Source organism: Pseudopodoces humilis, chromosome 5 (genome assembly GCF_049639895.1).
Source record: "Pseudopodoces humilis isolate 2021_Gansu_Grassland_sample_001 chromosome 5, ASM4963989v1, whole genome shotgun sequence".
Classification (NCBI taxonomy): domain Eukaryota; kingdom Metazoa; phylum Chordata; class Aves; order Passeriformes; family Paridae; genus Pseudopodoces; species Pseudopodoces humilis.
Window position 1 is genome coordinate 28,734,322 of NC_142204.1, and position 15,660 is coordinate 28,749,981.

Consider the following 15,660-nt stretch of genomic DNA (forward strand, 5'->3'; position numbering starts at 1 on the left):
GGCTGAACACCTGCCTGCTGCGGGAAGTGGTGAATTAATTCCTTGTTTTGCTTTTGCTTTCCCCATTAAACCATCCTTATCTCAACCCTTGAGTTTTCTGGCTTTTACCTTTTCCCCAGGACACTGAGGGACTGGATGAGCAGCTCTGTGGGGCTCAGTTGCCAGCTGGGGTTAAACCACAACACTAATACACAGAGATATATTTTTTTTCTATTCTCTTCTTATGTGGGCAAGGAAGATGAGGTACATTTGATAGTGCTAAGATTTCTAAATATGAAGAAACTATTAAATTTGTGTCATCAAAATATATTACTGATAGATTTTGTTGCAGTGTAGCTTTTTGTAAATTTTACCTTTGTACAGCAGTTGTCAAATATCGACTTTCCATCTGGTAAAAGGGTCATTAACCGAGATGTGTTCATGTCATTAATTGCTTTTTCAAGAATTTCATAAGCAATTTTTAATTGTTCTGTCGGTGTTTTCTGAAATGAAAATGTAAATATATTTCCTTAGATAACATAAAAAACTATAATATAGACTATCAAAAGTAATGTGGTTTTCTTCTTAGCTGTTGAAGTTTAAAACTGTCAGATTATCTTTACATAGGTACAGCTCCTCATACTTCAAGATACTAATATCAATATTTTAAATTTCAAGTAGGACTGAAATAAAATCAGCTCAATAAAAAAAAAACAGAAAAAAAACCCCAACAAAACAAACCAGAAACCAAAAGCAAACAAAAACCCCTTAGAGTTAGCTTATAGCAGAATGAAACCAAACTTAAAGAATTAAATTGAAACCATAGTACTTGCAATTTTTCAATAATCCATTAAACACTACAAAGAAAACACAGTGTTTTGAGGAAACACCACCTTTAAGTAGACTGTCACTGAACTAAACCTTGTCCACGTGTGTAAGTATTAAGAGACATGACTGACAACACCCCCAAATCCTCAGACTAACACATATCATTTGTCCTTAACATGCTTTAGTAAGCCATTTGATTGGACAATTCTGCAAAGTGCTGAACAAAGCAAGGAAATTCAGAATTTCATGTATTCCACATAATCCTTCCAAAAACAAGGAAGCAAAAACACAACCCAAAGTATTTTCTTAAATTAAGCAAGAACTAAAATTCCTACCGTCCTAATAAAATGTGCTATTAAACCATTCAAGGCTGGTACTACAGATTGGCATAATAAAAAGGTATACAGTGGAAATTACTATGTACATGCTGTAACGAAGCTTTCAAATATAATCTCTTCCAGAAAAAGGATTGATAAAAAAGACTCAGGGAAAATTTTCTAATGTTATTTCAGCTGAAAAAGTATCTTTGCTTTTTTCCTCTGCACTAGAAGGATTTCATGAAACATTTCATCTTTGTAAAACTAAATACAAAATCATATGAAAAGCTTCAAGCAGAACTATTCTTATTCTATTCAAAATCAATGTATTAATTAAGATAAATTGGACGTTACCATCAGTATTTCAGGCATATCACAGGTTTCATCTTGAGAAAGAGAAGCACTTCCTCCTTTTTATAGGGAGAAAAGCAGAAGTGAAAAATCAAATAAATCCAGAAAATTTTAGTACCATTTGATCAGCTCTATTAATAATTTCAGAGTTTGGCAATAATTCTGTTCTTCAGTGTTTGACTATGAGCGGTAACAATACCGTTTCTTGAAGAGCTTTCAAGGGCTTAGACACACAGCAATGTATATGTACAGTTATACTAATACAGGATATTATTAGCTAATACTGTTGTATTTTAAAGGTACCATACATTTCATAGCCATGTCATAACCAAGCTAATGAAACTAGGACTCATTTTGTAGTTGCTCATATTTTTGTAGCATTCATATAGCAATTCTCCATTTTGAAATCAACTCAAACCTATTATTATCTAATTCACAGTTAATTTCACTTATAGAAGGATTTTTAGGAATAGGAGGTCATAATATTATGAGAGATATTATTTCATTTTAATATTTCTTGAAACAGTATTATCATTCTTTTAAAGTTTGCTTTGATTGTTTAAATTACATTCATTTATGAAGAAAGCATCCAAACTTATGTTTCCCTCTTCAAAACAAGAAAAACCATTTATTTAGTTCTTGGTTAAACCCTCTAATTTCATTTTTTTGCTGAAATAAATTATTTTTTTCCCCTTTCAGAGGAACAACCTTCTAGTCACTCCTTGTGCCACTTTTGCATGATTGTTTTTGCTTGATCACTGTCTCTTCCTCATAAAAAAGAAAATTTGTATTCACTCAGTAAATAGGTTCTTTTCAGCACCGGCATGTGCTTGACTGTCAGCCTATTTTGACCAATGGCTCCTATCTATTTAGCTTTTTTTTCCTCGAAAAAGACATATTTAAACTGAATGAAAAAGTAGGAGTGCTACAATGAGGACTCATTTAGTTTCCCTGAGAACCTTACGATCTAAGTAAAGACCAAAACCAATACCTACTTAACCTTAATAATAAGTAGTAGATTCCCAAGATTTTTTTATTTCCAAAAGTGCAAAACTATTATAATTTCTTTCTGTTTCTAGATATGGTCTAATAAGATGCTTAACATTTATTCTCTAGTTACTGTAAGACATTTATAAGAATTATGATTCATATTCCAAAATACACAATAGAGAGCTTTCAAAGTATGTCTAAATATTCATGTTTTACAACATTAGTCAGGTTTTGAAAGGAAATTTGTTTACTGTGATTGATTAACATATCCCAGTAATGTCAGCCAAGTTCAACTTCAAAAACAATTGAATTACTATACAAAAATCAAGAATATGTAGAGAAGAAAACCAAACTGATTACTCAATAAATGCAAAAGCTTCAGTATGACCTCAATATTTTCCCCTTTAGCCTGCTACTAATTAACCAGCATTTGAAGGCTCCAAATTAGCAACAGCACGTACTGCCTTTTGCGTAGTCCATATTCAGAGAAAATAGCAGTGATCTGAGGCTACTCTGAAGGGGCTAAGAGACATGTAGAAGACCTGTGAGGAGAGTCAGTAATAAGAGATGTAATTCATAATGGGGTTGCTTCAGTAGAACTGGAAATGTAAGGAAAGGAATCATAAATCCTTAGGAAAGCAAGTTTCATTAGCTCAAATAATGGGTGAAATTTTGTGTGAAAAATACTGTCCTTCCACTCTCAACAATGTCTTTACAGTATTTTTTTAATTTGTATGTTAGTCAGTTTTCAGCTCAGAAAAGTTCCAATCTTAAAAGTCATTTTGAAAGAAACCTCAATTTTTCTTACCTTCTTTTTCCTTAGATACAATTGTAGAATCAGCTACATTTTCCAGTATTGCAGCTAGACATAAGGTTATCTCTGCAAACATTACATTAGTGTCTGCTATGTTGCTCTTCTTAATTATTTCATTCACTATCCAGAGTATGTGAACACACTAAAAATGAGGGAAAGGGGGAGGAAAGGAATCAGAACGGAGATAAATCAAAATTTTGGAAGACATTTATGTATTACAGAGGTAGACAGGGTTTTGCACTCAAAATTGTTTAAAAATATTCACAAGCATGCATACAACTCGTTTCCTGGATCTGGTTTCTTTTTTTAAATGTCACCAGACTGAGATGCTGAATTTACACTGCTCCATAGACCCTGTTCCTTCAGACAGCAGACTTTTTTTATTTTAGAACATTATTACTCCTGCCAATCTTTTTGGAAAGTTTTATGAATGTTCTACAGCCATAAATTTAATACCTTTCTCTAGTGCAGTAAGCCTTCCAGTAGATTTGATTACATGTCTCTCATTTATCTCCGTATCTTCCCACTTAGAATAAAAGAGACCCAAATGCTACGGTTGTACATACAGAGGAAAATAACCATACACTACCTTCTGGGGAAGTTCCAAACAATTTTGCTGTATAGAGTCACAAAAATAACTCCTCCAGAAACTGGCTGGTTAGCACCAACTGGCAGCCCAGAGAGCCCATTTCACCAAGAGCCTCTCACCCACAGAACAAATTCTAGGTAAGGCTGTGACTCCATCCAGTCGGCTGAATACTATTGTACTATTGACTCCCATCTCCCTTAAGTTGTATGGTTTTTGGCACTTTCTTCAACTGACCTAGGGAACTTTCTTGAAATACATTGATATTTTCTGCCACAACATCTCAAATTATTCTTCTTCTTACATCCTGCCCAAATGTTTTCACTAATTTAGCTTCAGTGGACCACCATGGCCCACTGGCACACTGGGTTACTTTATACTTGGAGAATATTTGGGTACTGGCTTATGTGAGCACAGTGTGTTCAAAGTGTGTATAATTGATATTTTTGAAGAAGATTTATCTGCATTTTACCATAAGAAAAGGTACTTAGACTGGATACCAGTATTTCACTGCCTTTACTATAACAGATTGCATTCACATTAAGAGAAATACTTTATAATGAAGGAGTACTTGGTAAGCTTGGTGTTTGTGGATATATTCTAAGCAGTCACTTCCACTCATTTGGATTTGCTGAAGGTCTGTTTTACACTTCTGCCACAAACACATTACTACATCAACAAGTATTTCTTTGTCAGGATGGACATTCTGGAAAGAAAAAACAATATAATTGTGGAAACAGGTAGGCATATAAACACACAAATAGCCCAGTACATGAACAGTCTCAACATTTTCCAACACAAGTAAATAAAATATGTCACCTTCCTATAAGGGATGACAACATTTTGAAAGCTTTAGAAATTTGTTTTAAAAATTAGTTCTGGTAGACCACCCACGTTTTTCTTCCCTCAACAAAATAAGTGGGTTTAGAGGTTTGGGGAGGTTTTTTTTTTGGGTTTTTTTTTTTTTCATTGGCAAGCTCTTAAAAGTAACACAGACAAGGAAATCAGTGAGGTGAAAATTACATGAGAGAGTAAATTAACTATAACGCTGAAATCAGTAGAGTCTGGAGAAACTTTATTTTTATTGAAGTATTTAAATATTTTCAGAAGAAAATCTAAATTAATAGTTTCATTTTGCTTGACAGAGTACTTCCATAGGCTCTTGGTGCATCTGAGACTATGAAGCAGTGAAAAACAAACAACTAGACAAATATCTGGACTGAAATATCTAACAAGTGAAAGAAATGTGAAACCCTACCTGCATCTTGCAAAGAGAATAATTAACGAATTCAAAACTCTAGTCAGTTAACCTCCCAATTAATACATTTTAAAAGGCAATAGAGTCCATCTATGTGTTAAAGACATTCTGAACAGTGAGTAAGGATCAATACACATCTTTATCACTAGTTACAGCAGAGCTGAATCAGCATCTCAGATGCAGTGACACCTGATATATCCACACTATCTATACTCTCATATATGTTTGAGCATAAGATTTATGGGATATTGATAATGAAACTGAGGGGAGAAGAAAAGGGGAAAAATGCAAATCAAAATAATTTTTGCACTGTTTTGGTGGCAGCAAGCTGTTAGATTGCCTCAGCTATGTATCATGTAACTTCACCATCAGTAAATGCTCTGTTAATCAGGGGTGAATTTGTCTTTCTTCTCTGGACAAAAGATCAAGAAGATTTGCAGGAAAGTGTAGAGGAACCAGCAGAGTTTAAATCCAGGTAACTGCCTCCATACAGAGGTCACATTTAAAACTGACAAATCATGCTGTCTAAAGGTATCTGTGGGGTACCTCACAGGCAAGGTACTTTGACTAAATATAAAAATACGCCAAAGCTAAAAATGTGTGTGCTCCAGTTACATCCAAAATGTGGCAATATTCAAATTATATCTAAAATAAATTTTGCAGTTAAGATATATGCCATGTTATCAGAAGAGGTTTTTTCTAAGGAAAAAAATCATTAGTCTCTTGGATCACAAACTATTTTAATGTAAATGCTAGTAGTGGAGACATTGCAGTAAAATTTCTTCCCCTCCCAGTAGCACAATAAGGGAAATCCCAGTTTGAGCAAGTAAAAGTGGTTACTCTGGGGATAAATCATCAGATACATAATGGGATTCATTCCACAGTGGAGACTTCAGCACAGAGTCCCACTCTCACTGGTTTTCTTGTTGCTGCTGCTTGTTTCAGTTCTTTGCAGTGAGAATTGACCTTAAATTGCAGACATAGTGCTGTTAAAAAGGTATTATCATTCCGTAGGGTGACTGCCCCCATTTCTATAAATATTGCAGAACTGTTTTCCACAGCTGAGCATATTTGCCCACCAAAATCTAACATATGTAAAGAAATTTGATCTCTCCTTGATTAGCTGAAGCATGCAATCAGCCCTATGGTCTTCCAAATAAATTTAATACCCAATAAATATTTTTCAAGTAACTGATTACAGAGAATTTTAGAACGAATATACCATTTTTTTAAATCACAAACTAAAAATATTCATGAGTACATTTTTCACTTTTTGTATTCTTGCAGTTTGTTAGTCATGCAATTGATTCCTTTGATCTTCAATTATATGCATTCATTACAGACTAAGTGATACATTGAGAAGAAATGTCTCAAATTCTGTTATTACCTGCTCAGATGTGGAGATACAGGAAAACACTGTTGTTGCCAGAATTGTAAGATCATGGAAAGGATCTTCAGGCTTTAAGGATTTCTCTACATTCAACATGTATAATGAAAAATCGAGAAAAAGGAAAGGCAAGATATCATATCTAATTTAAAAACTAAGTTTGAAAATATCTGAGTCAACTAATTTACTAATATAAACCAGCAGATAACATGGTCTAAGAAACACTAAATTCAGAGGGGGACAGATAATTCCAAGTTTATTCACTTCTGTGAAAATGAGCATTTCTATTTCTAGGAAACAGAAAGTTTTCAAGATATATTCAGGTTTTTGATTGTCATAGAATGAAATTGCAGTTGGTCTAACAAGTTTTTCTTGCTTCTGTGTAAAGAAATTTTGCATAAATTAAGTGTAAGAACAGGCAAAAAAAAAACCCTCAAAGATGTGTTTCACTTTTTCCCTGAAAACTTGTCTGAAAACATTCAATCATTTTGCATCTTTGGTTATAACCAGACACGTTTAACATGTATCATGCATTTCCCACTTAAGGGAAATCATATAAAGTCATATTTTGACAAATGAAAACTGGAAAAAATAGGTAGCATTTTCTCAATTACTACTTTTTGTCATAGACTACTGCATGAAACATATTACATTGTTATAAATAATCAACAAAACCTCTTGCTGTAAAAAATATTTGAAATTCAAACACAATTATAACTGAAAAACACTCACTTCTAATTGTCTGTGTCTTTTCAGAACCTTGAAGTGTGCTGGCTTCTTCGCTATTATCATCAGTAACAGAAAAACTACGTTCAAATTTTCCTGGGAATACTAAAGGTTGCATCAGTGTAAGGAGTTTGAGTTCTATTTCAGCTCTCTTCCATGTTGGGTCATCTTGAGTCTAATAGAGAGGGAAAAAAACATAGAAACTGTTCTTTAAGATATGTATTTTGCATACTCCTTACTCTCATAGGAAAAGACCAACTAAAGAATATCTCAATCATATCCAGATTACCTGAAGAAAATTATTAACAAATTCAAGCGCAGAATAAAACACGTCCCACTCTTCATAGCTGAAAGCTAATTTTACAAATTTCACAGCAGCATCTCCAGACACCCCTTTTTGTCCTGCAGTGATGACAAAAATATTTTCTTTGTTTTACATATATGTAGTCAGAAGTTTATTGAAAGTTTAATTTAATTCATTTTCATAATTTGGGCATTGATAAATACAAAACATTTTTCAGCAGTCAGCATAATCTTGAAGGATGTTTTAATAACTTTACAAGAAACAATAGCTATATCTTTTCACAGTAATGTCTAGGCTTACAGACTGCTTTAATGATGAATCTGCAACCATAGAATCATATAGGTTTGAAAAGACCTCCAAGATCATCAAATCCAAACTTTGAACAAACACCAGCATGCCCACTTGACTATATTACATTGTCCTGTTACATTCAAAAGAGGCTCTTCAATTATTGATATTAACATACCTGTGTAAAGAACACCAAGGATCTAGTCCTTGCTGTTGCAGGAAGAGCTTATCACCCTGTAAAGAACCTTGCTATCCAAAATTTGAGTTAAAAATTGCATATAAATACATACAATTTATTTCAAGACAGGTAAACATTTCTCCTTACTGTGTCAGAAAATGCTCTTATACACCTAAGGAGCCTATTTTCTCACTTTTCAAGTTTATCCAGACCACAGTAAGGCAGAAAATAGACCTCCTGGTCCTTGGAACTCTCAGCAATTTTTTAGCTAATATATTCAGCAGTGTTCTGTAGTCCTAATAATATGCCACACTCACTGTCATGAGTTGGAAGGTACCCACAAGCTTGATCAACAAAGTCCAGCTCCCAGCCCTGTACAGAACCACTCCAAGAGGACACCATTTTGCACACTCTTTATGTATAGAACTAACATGAAAATTAATTCTGTCCACTAAGCATTTACATCACTGGGTTAAAGAAATCCTTTGAAATTCAAAGCTAGCTTACCTGTTAGCATCAACTGCAGAAGGGTAGATGATGGATTAATTATACCAAAATTACTGGTGCCGTTGCTCTCTCCACCTTCAACATAAAATTATTAAATCAATTTATAATTTATTTGACTTGTTAAATTCTAATTAGGCAGTAATCATTCCAAGAAAAATATCATTTTGAAGTGTACTTAGTCTCTATATATCCTTTCACTGACAAAATACCTCTATACCCAGGACTATATTCAGCCCAGAAAAAAAAAAAAGTGTGGAATGAACCATCAAGTCCAGTGTTTTTATCAAGTTTTCACATCTAACTTTAAATAGATTTTTTAAGAAAATAGAATACATCAAATACCATGGTACTCTGACCTTGCCTGGCTTCTCGACCCCCATCCTGCTGCTCTCTCACTCATGCTTCACAACAGGACAGGGGGGAAAAAATATGATGGAAAGCTCATTGTATAGACACTCCCAAATAAATAAAGAAAACAAAGCTGTGACTGCAAATGAAGTAGAAAAGGTAATTTATTCACTATTTCCCATAGGTGGGCAGACACCCAGCCACCTTCTGGTAAGCAAGGCTTCAGGATGTGTAGCAGTTTCTTGGGAAATCCCCCTATCCTCTCCCTTAGTCACAGACTCTGCTGCTGAACTGGATGGCTTTTGGTGTGGATCAGCTGTTTGGTGAGTTCAGGTCAGCTGCGCCAGCTATGTTCTCTCCCAGCCTCCTGCCCACCCCCTAGCCTAGTGGCCTTTGGGGAGGGGAGGGTTGGAGAGACAGCCTTGAGGCTGTGCAATAACTGCTCAGCAGTAGTGAAAACACTATGTGTTAACAACAGTTTTAGCCATAAATATATGGCACAGTAAAGCCTGTAAAGACCACTACAAAGATAATGAACTCCAGTTTACTTAGAAAATAGATGCATAAACTGCTGCAGATTTTTACTGAATATAATAGACCATGGAGATCAAACCAGATTTTTATCTTCTATTATGTGAAGATAAGAAAGACTACCTGCTTTTATAGGTGCTATTGTTATCAATTAAATATATACCTTCAGGCACATTCTCTTATTTTTAATAGAAAAAAAACCAAAATAAAATGGAGTTCCAGGCTCCCCACCAACACTGGCTTTGCTTCTTTAAGCTGTTACCTGAGAGGATTTCTAGGCCTGCGGAAAAAAGCTCAGAAGTGACAATACGGATTTGAATTTCATCAGGAACAGGAGGATGAGGAGGCAATAGATTCCTGCTGCTATCAGACAGTGCTTCCAGGATGGCAAGGAACTGAGCTGCAGCACCATCGAACATTTCCACCAGCAGCCGCTCAGTAGTTGTGCGAGGCCATGACAGCTAAGTAAGAAAAGGTAATTTAATCCTTGTGACATCTAAACTTGCAATAAAGCAAGATTTTTTTCAAAACATTTCTCCATCAGAAAGTAAGTACATGTTCAAAACAGAAAATAACATACTGTAAAATATATTGCTGTTATTAATGTCATGCTTCAAAGGCATAGCAAAGCCTCATGCTAAGCAGGTACAGTACTTAGACTAATCAATTCATAGCAGCCAGACACACTGTGGCATGGTATTTTACTTCAAAAATAGTACAATAGAAATTATGGGGGAGAGTATTAAGGCCATGTAGTTTAAAACCATGCAGATCTCTCCTGATAATCTTCTAAAGTAATAATTAGTACATCTTCCCTACTTTGAAGCTTGTTCTGAGTTTTCTTAATAAATTCTGCTAATTATGAAACTGCAAAAATAAAACTTATTGCTTGTGTATGGCACCATCCGTATCTGGAAAAATTATATCACAGTTTCATCACATGACAATAGTAAAGGAAGAGAAGGATTATATGAAATATCAGACTTACATTTACTGCTTTTCTTGGGTTAACTTTTGACTCACGTCGAGAACTGTTCGACTTTCTTCTGGATTCATATACTGCTCTCTTGAAAATCATTACTGACATCTGGGGCACAAATTAAAAATTTAGTCAATATCTATTTTATGTGTTCCGTTCATAAAGATCATAACTCCTCTAACGTTTTATAATGACTTGCATGATGATACCTTTAGAGTGGCCTCTCTAAAAATCTTTTCTGTCTCTGTATGTTCCAGAGAAGAACTGGTATCTTCTAATTGCTTTATTTCTTCAATTTTAATCAAACCACGGCGAGCAAATATCTGTCCAAAAATTAAAAATACATATATAATATATATATGCATACTCTGTGTTGATATCTAATTTTAGAATAATATAGTTCCTGAATTTATACAACTGCAAAGAGCCACAATGAAAGCCAGATCCTGAACAATTGAAAAGGAAAATAAAACCTTTGTAAAATACCTTTTGTATATATGGGACCTGGCCAGTGTTTAATGCTAGAAGTCTGTGACTGTGAGTATATTACAAAGTGCTATTGCATTTCAGTTGATTATACATTTACATGTGGAAACACATCTCCCCTTTGGAGTAAAATTTTGGAATACGGGCAGAACTCTAAATATATATGATCTGCTAATAAGTAGGAATATTTAAATAAATATTTCCTATTTGATTGCATCTGAAATGCTACATAAGGTAAATCAGGATACCTCTCCATGAATGCCAGCTTGACAATCAAAATAACACTGAGAAACTGCCGTATATAGGGTGGCTCTCCATGTCAAATAATGCACAGATAAGAGTGGAATGGATGATTCCATACATATACTGGCCCACAGTAAGTATTCCAGGACCTGTATTGAAGAAATCTAATTTCAAAATGAATGCATTTTAACATACATAAATATGCTTCCCATTACTAAAGGACAGATACAAAGACTTATCTTCACCTGGTAGGACAAACTGAAAGAGGGGGGAAAAAATCACAGAAATTGGAATAGTTTTTAACCTGTTTTATTGACTGAAAAGCCTTCCACCTGCATGTTATTGTTTTTTTCCATCTTAAATAGCAGTCAAGCACTATTTTAGCCTCCAAGCTACCTTAACCACTCCAGTTCACCACAGTCTTGCCACCAGACAAAGATCCAGCCCTTCTCTCTTATCTGCTCTTGAGAGCTTTCCCTCCCTTTTCTGGCAGCTCTAGTGATCTAGAGTTGAAGTCTGTCTTTTGTGGTGAAAACCTGCACTTAGATTAATTTATACCCATGGAACTCTTGGCTCCTAATTTGCAGGGGAACATAGTTATTGCAGCAGTTTAATTTTAATAATTAGTCCTTGACTGAATGAACAGTATCTTTATCTTCCTCTTACTATTTTCTTTGAGTCAGCTTTTTCCTGAGGTACATAAAATGTTCACCACCTTTGTCCTAAATTAAGCCAATATACAAATTTTCTTTTAGTCTAAATTTCAAGAATTGGAAATACCCATGACCAATTCCTCTGTTTCCTGTATAGCAGAAACCTGAGTATGCTAAAGGAGGTTCTAAGTCACTTCTGTTTTTAATAGATGTTCAAAGATAAAAAAATCTTTCCTGCTCAGTGAAAGATTAATAAAACAACAAATAAGAAAATACATTGTATTAAGGCTGATTCAAATTCTGTTCAAGTTTTAGGAGAAAATAGTAAAGCTAAGACAAATAAAAACCACATTCAGAAAAAAAAAAATAAAGGCAGGGGGGAAAGGCCAGGTTATTTTTGTCAAGTATTCACAACTAAAACCCTAGCCACCAGGTGTCAGCACATTTCCACATTTTAAGAAACAAAAGACCAATTCTTGAATATATATAGCTGTCCAAAACAAAGGACCTGGAATCCTCTGAAACAGCCTAATGTATGGCATTTCAGTGTCCAGCAAGACATTACACTGGGCTCCATTCCACAGCTGAGGAAGGAGCAGACTCAGGAAGGCATGAGGGCTTAGAAATCAACCACTTTGAAACACAGACATTTTATTTCCTTGTGACAAAGTACTACTATTGGCAATACCAGTGAAATGGAAAAGTCAGGGTACAGTGTTATGCAAAACACAGGTGCATTTTCTAAACTCCTGCCAATTTTATAGCTCTATTTATTTTGCTGTACCTTAGCAGACTGACCCATCACCATCAATTGTCTGCATATGGTGTAAATATGGATAGTACCTGCAGAAATAAATTAAACAAACAGGTAAGTTCTATAATCCTACCTGAAATTTATGTTAAGCAACTCAATCTTTTTCTTATTATCTGGGTTATTACTTCCAGAGAAGAGCAATCTAATGACTTTTCGTTAAACAAATTAAAAACGAATGATTTTTCTGAAACAACTTCTAATTTACAAAAGATGAAACCATTAAATTCTTCTGCCATATTAGTTTTATTAGTGAAGCTGTATAATCATGAGATTTCATGAGAATGAAATATTAAAAATTTACCAAATCAAATTTTTACTCAGTAACTGCTAGAGAGACAAATCTTACTTTCATCCCCAAACGCCAGGGTCTTTAAAGCAAAACACTACCTCTCCTCACAGACCTTACCTTACATGATCCTTTTAGCCCATCATAGCACTGCCCTGGCAGACACCACCACAATTACATGATATTAACTATGATAAGTGACATGAAGAAATTTGAAAGCAAGTAGAGTTTACAAAAGCATCAAAATGACTTACAAATAAAAACCTGTCAAAAATGTACTTGATTTAAGAAATGTCATAAAATTTTCAAAAATCAGTCTTAGAAGTATAAAAGACAGTGCAGTTCTGGGACACAAAAAAAAGCCTATTCTTCTGTCTGTTTGAACCTTCAGAAAGGGACACCTGTGGCAGCAGGAGGCATCACAATGTCACCTGTCACAGCTAGAAGGGTGTTATTATGCCAATAAGCTTAAATGGAGCAAGTATTAGGAAGATTTCTTTTTATCAGTCAAATGTGTAATGAGGCACAAAATGTATTGTCTGAAATTGCAGAAAAATGCTCAGGAACTAGGGAAAAACTGAGTTACTGCCTCCTTCTAATTAGAGTAGATTATTGGCTAGGATTGGTAGAGAGACCTGTCCCACTCACAGGCAGTGGGATGTCACAATGGCAGGTGAGTATATTTTAGTTCTAATTCTTCTCCCACAGAAACATACAATCAAAAAACACACCTCAAAAGTAGGGACTGATGGCAACAGCAGTCCCAGCAAAACAAATGGATAAGAATTTTGACCAATCATAGCTCAGAGAAAGTGCATTTTTCAAAATGAAATTACAAACATATTATCTCTGCAGATTACATTGCAACAATTGAATAGTAGTTCAGTTGGTCAAAGCATGGTGCTAACAATGCCAAGGTTGTGGGCTCAACCTGGCCATTCACTCAAGAGTTGGACTTGATGATCGTTGTACGGCCCTTCCAATTCATAAAATAAATAACATTGCCTTTCAATGCAAAAGTATGCTGTTGTTGTTCCTGAAATTAAAATCTTTAATTAAAATCTTTAATTAAAATTGATAAATCATTCTCTTTGTATCTAGTTTGCAGAAGTTCCATTCTTTTCTCAATTTTTCCCTAATACAAGCATTTACAATCAGCACCCTGAAATCTTATACACAGATCAAAATTCTTAAGTACCATATGGTATTTTTTAGAATAGATTTATTACCAACTCTTCCCTTCAAAGTACTTTCAAAAATGTACACAAAGATGTGATGACAGACAATTTTTTGCTCTTAGATCTGAAATTCCCTTTTCAAAAAAACCCCAAAACCCAACAGCAAACAAGCAGAAAAAAAACAAAACCAAAACCAGAAAAGCCCCACCAACCAAAAAACCAAGACAAAATTAACTCATCAAAACAAACATTTTATTGATAGAAAAATCTTGAGCTTTTTTTGTTAATCAGGATTTACTCCAAAAATGTCCTTACTTTTGATTTCATTAATATTCTTAAGCACATGATGATGAAAAATTTGATGCTTTCACAACAGTCCACCTGAAAATGGACACTGTGGAAATCCTAATTTTAAAATCCCTTCTATTAGAAAAACAAAAAATTACAAAAAAACCCTACTGTGATTGAAGACTAACTAGAGATTTTTTCATGACCGTTGGGTTGACCTTGAAGAGCATAAAGAGTATAAAAGTTTCCCTTCACAGCTTTGCTTAGCAAAGAAATGTAAATGGAAAGCCTGAGGTACCATTGTAGATAAGCCAACACAAATTCTCCTGAGGTAGAGCCACTTGCATAGTGAGTCGTAATGAGGCCAAGACACTGAGACAAGTCTGCAGGGACTCTCGATTCTGAAGATTCCTGTCTCTGCTGCAAACCATCTCATAAATACAAACATTTCTCGCTTGCAAAGCATGGAACTAAAACACATAGAAATATTTATAAAGTTAATTAAAATATAAGCATATTTCAGTTCACATCAGCAAAGTACAAAAAAATGGTAAGGAAAGATTAGGTATAACAGGAAAAAAAATCAGCATAACATTGAACTGAGCATTAGAATACTGAGAAAATGCTAAAGCTTCAGGGTTGCTGTACCATTAACCTGAGTCAATTTCCACTGTGTCACAGGATGAAAACACACCTAGTGCACTAGGAGTGCTGGAAGTGGTGTAGGGAGAATGTGGCATTGAACTGCTATTCAAATAATCTAGCTTTGACACTTGGCTTCTCTGTAGAAGTCTTCCACAAACTAAGGCAAATTTTAACTTACCTATACTTCTCCATCTATATCACCAATATCTTATTTCTCACTCTCATCTGTTACTTTTCCCTTCCACAGATGGATTTATTCTTCTCTTCCTTGTAATACCTAATGTGACCTCAGTCGTGCCTGAACTACAGCATCAGCTTAAAAACTGGGCTTAATGGGACATGACCAGTCAGTACCTATCAATCTCTCAAAGCCTCCTAAACTGGTAACTTTTGAAATTATATTATTTTGTTGCAGTTAATTTACCAAAGCTGGAAGTTTCTAGCCCTGAAATGCCATTTCTTAGTGTTACATTAAAAAAAAAAGCGCAGTGGGAACATGGCAAAAAAAATTACACCTAGAGCCTTTAGATGTGATCATTTGACACTTTATAATTTTCCATTTCGAATTGTAGGGATCATTGCCAAACTAGATTCCATATCTGAAAATTTAGGGATAACTTAGTCTGTAAAGGCCAAGTTACAGAACAGGCATTTTAGTATGGGCTGCAATAACATTTGCCAGTAGGACTGGTTCAA

At 34.7% G+C, this 15,660-nt stretch overlaps 1 protein-coding gene across 1 annotated transcript in view; it reads right to left on the reverse strand.

Annotated features, from left to right (window-relative positions):
* CFAP54 (cilia and flagella associated protein 54) overlaps nt 1-15,660 on the reverse strand; it is a 102,256-nt gene that overhangs the window by 76,131 nt on the left and 10,465 nt on the right. Inside the window, 14 exon segments of the mRNA XM_088055699.1 lie at nt 354-479; nt 1,479-1,534; nt 3,274-3,421; nt 4,437-4,571; nt 6,511-6,596; nt 7,243-7,411; nt 7,526-7,638; nt 8,514-8,582; nt 9,655-9,853; nt 10,381-10,479; nt 10,581-10,694; nt 11,106-11,249; nt 12,538-12,596; nt 14,618-14,789. Of these exon segments, the coding sequence (XP_087911825.1) occupies nt 354-479; nt 1,479-1,534; nt 3,274-3,421; nt 4,437-4,571; nt 6,511-6,596; nt 7,243-7,411; nt 7,526-7,638; nt 8,514-8,582; nt 9,655-9,853; nt 10,381-10,479; nt 10,581-10,694; nt 11,106-11,249; nt 12,538-12,596; nt 14,618-14,789 (1,689 nt within the window).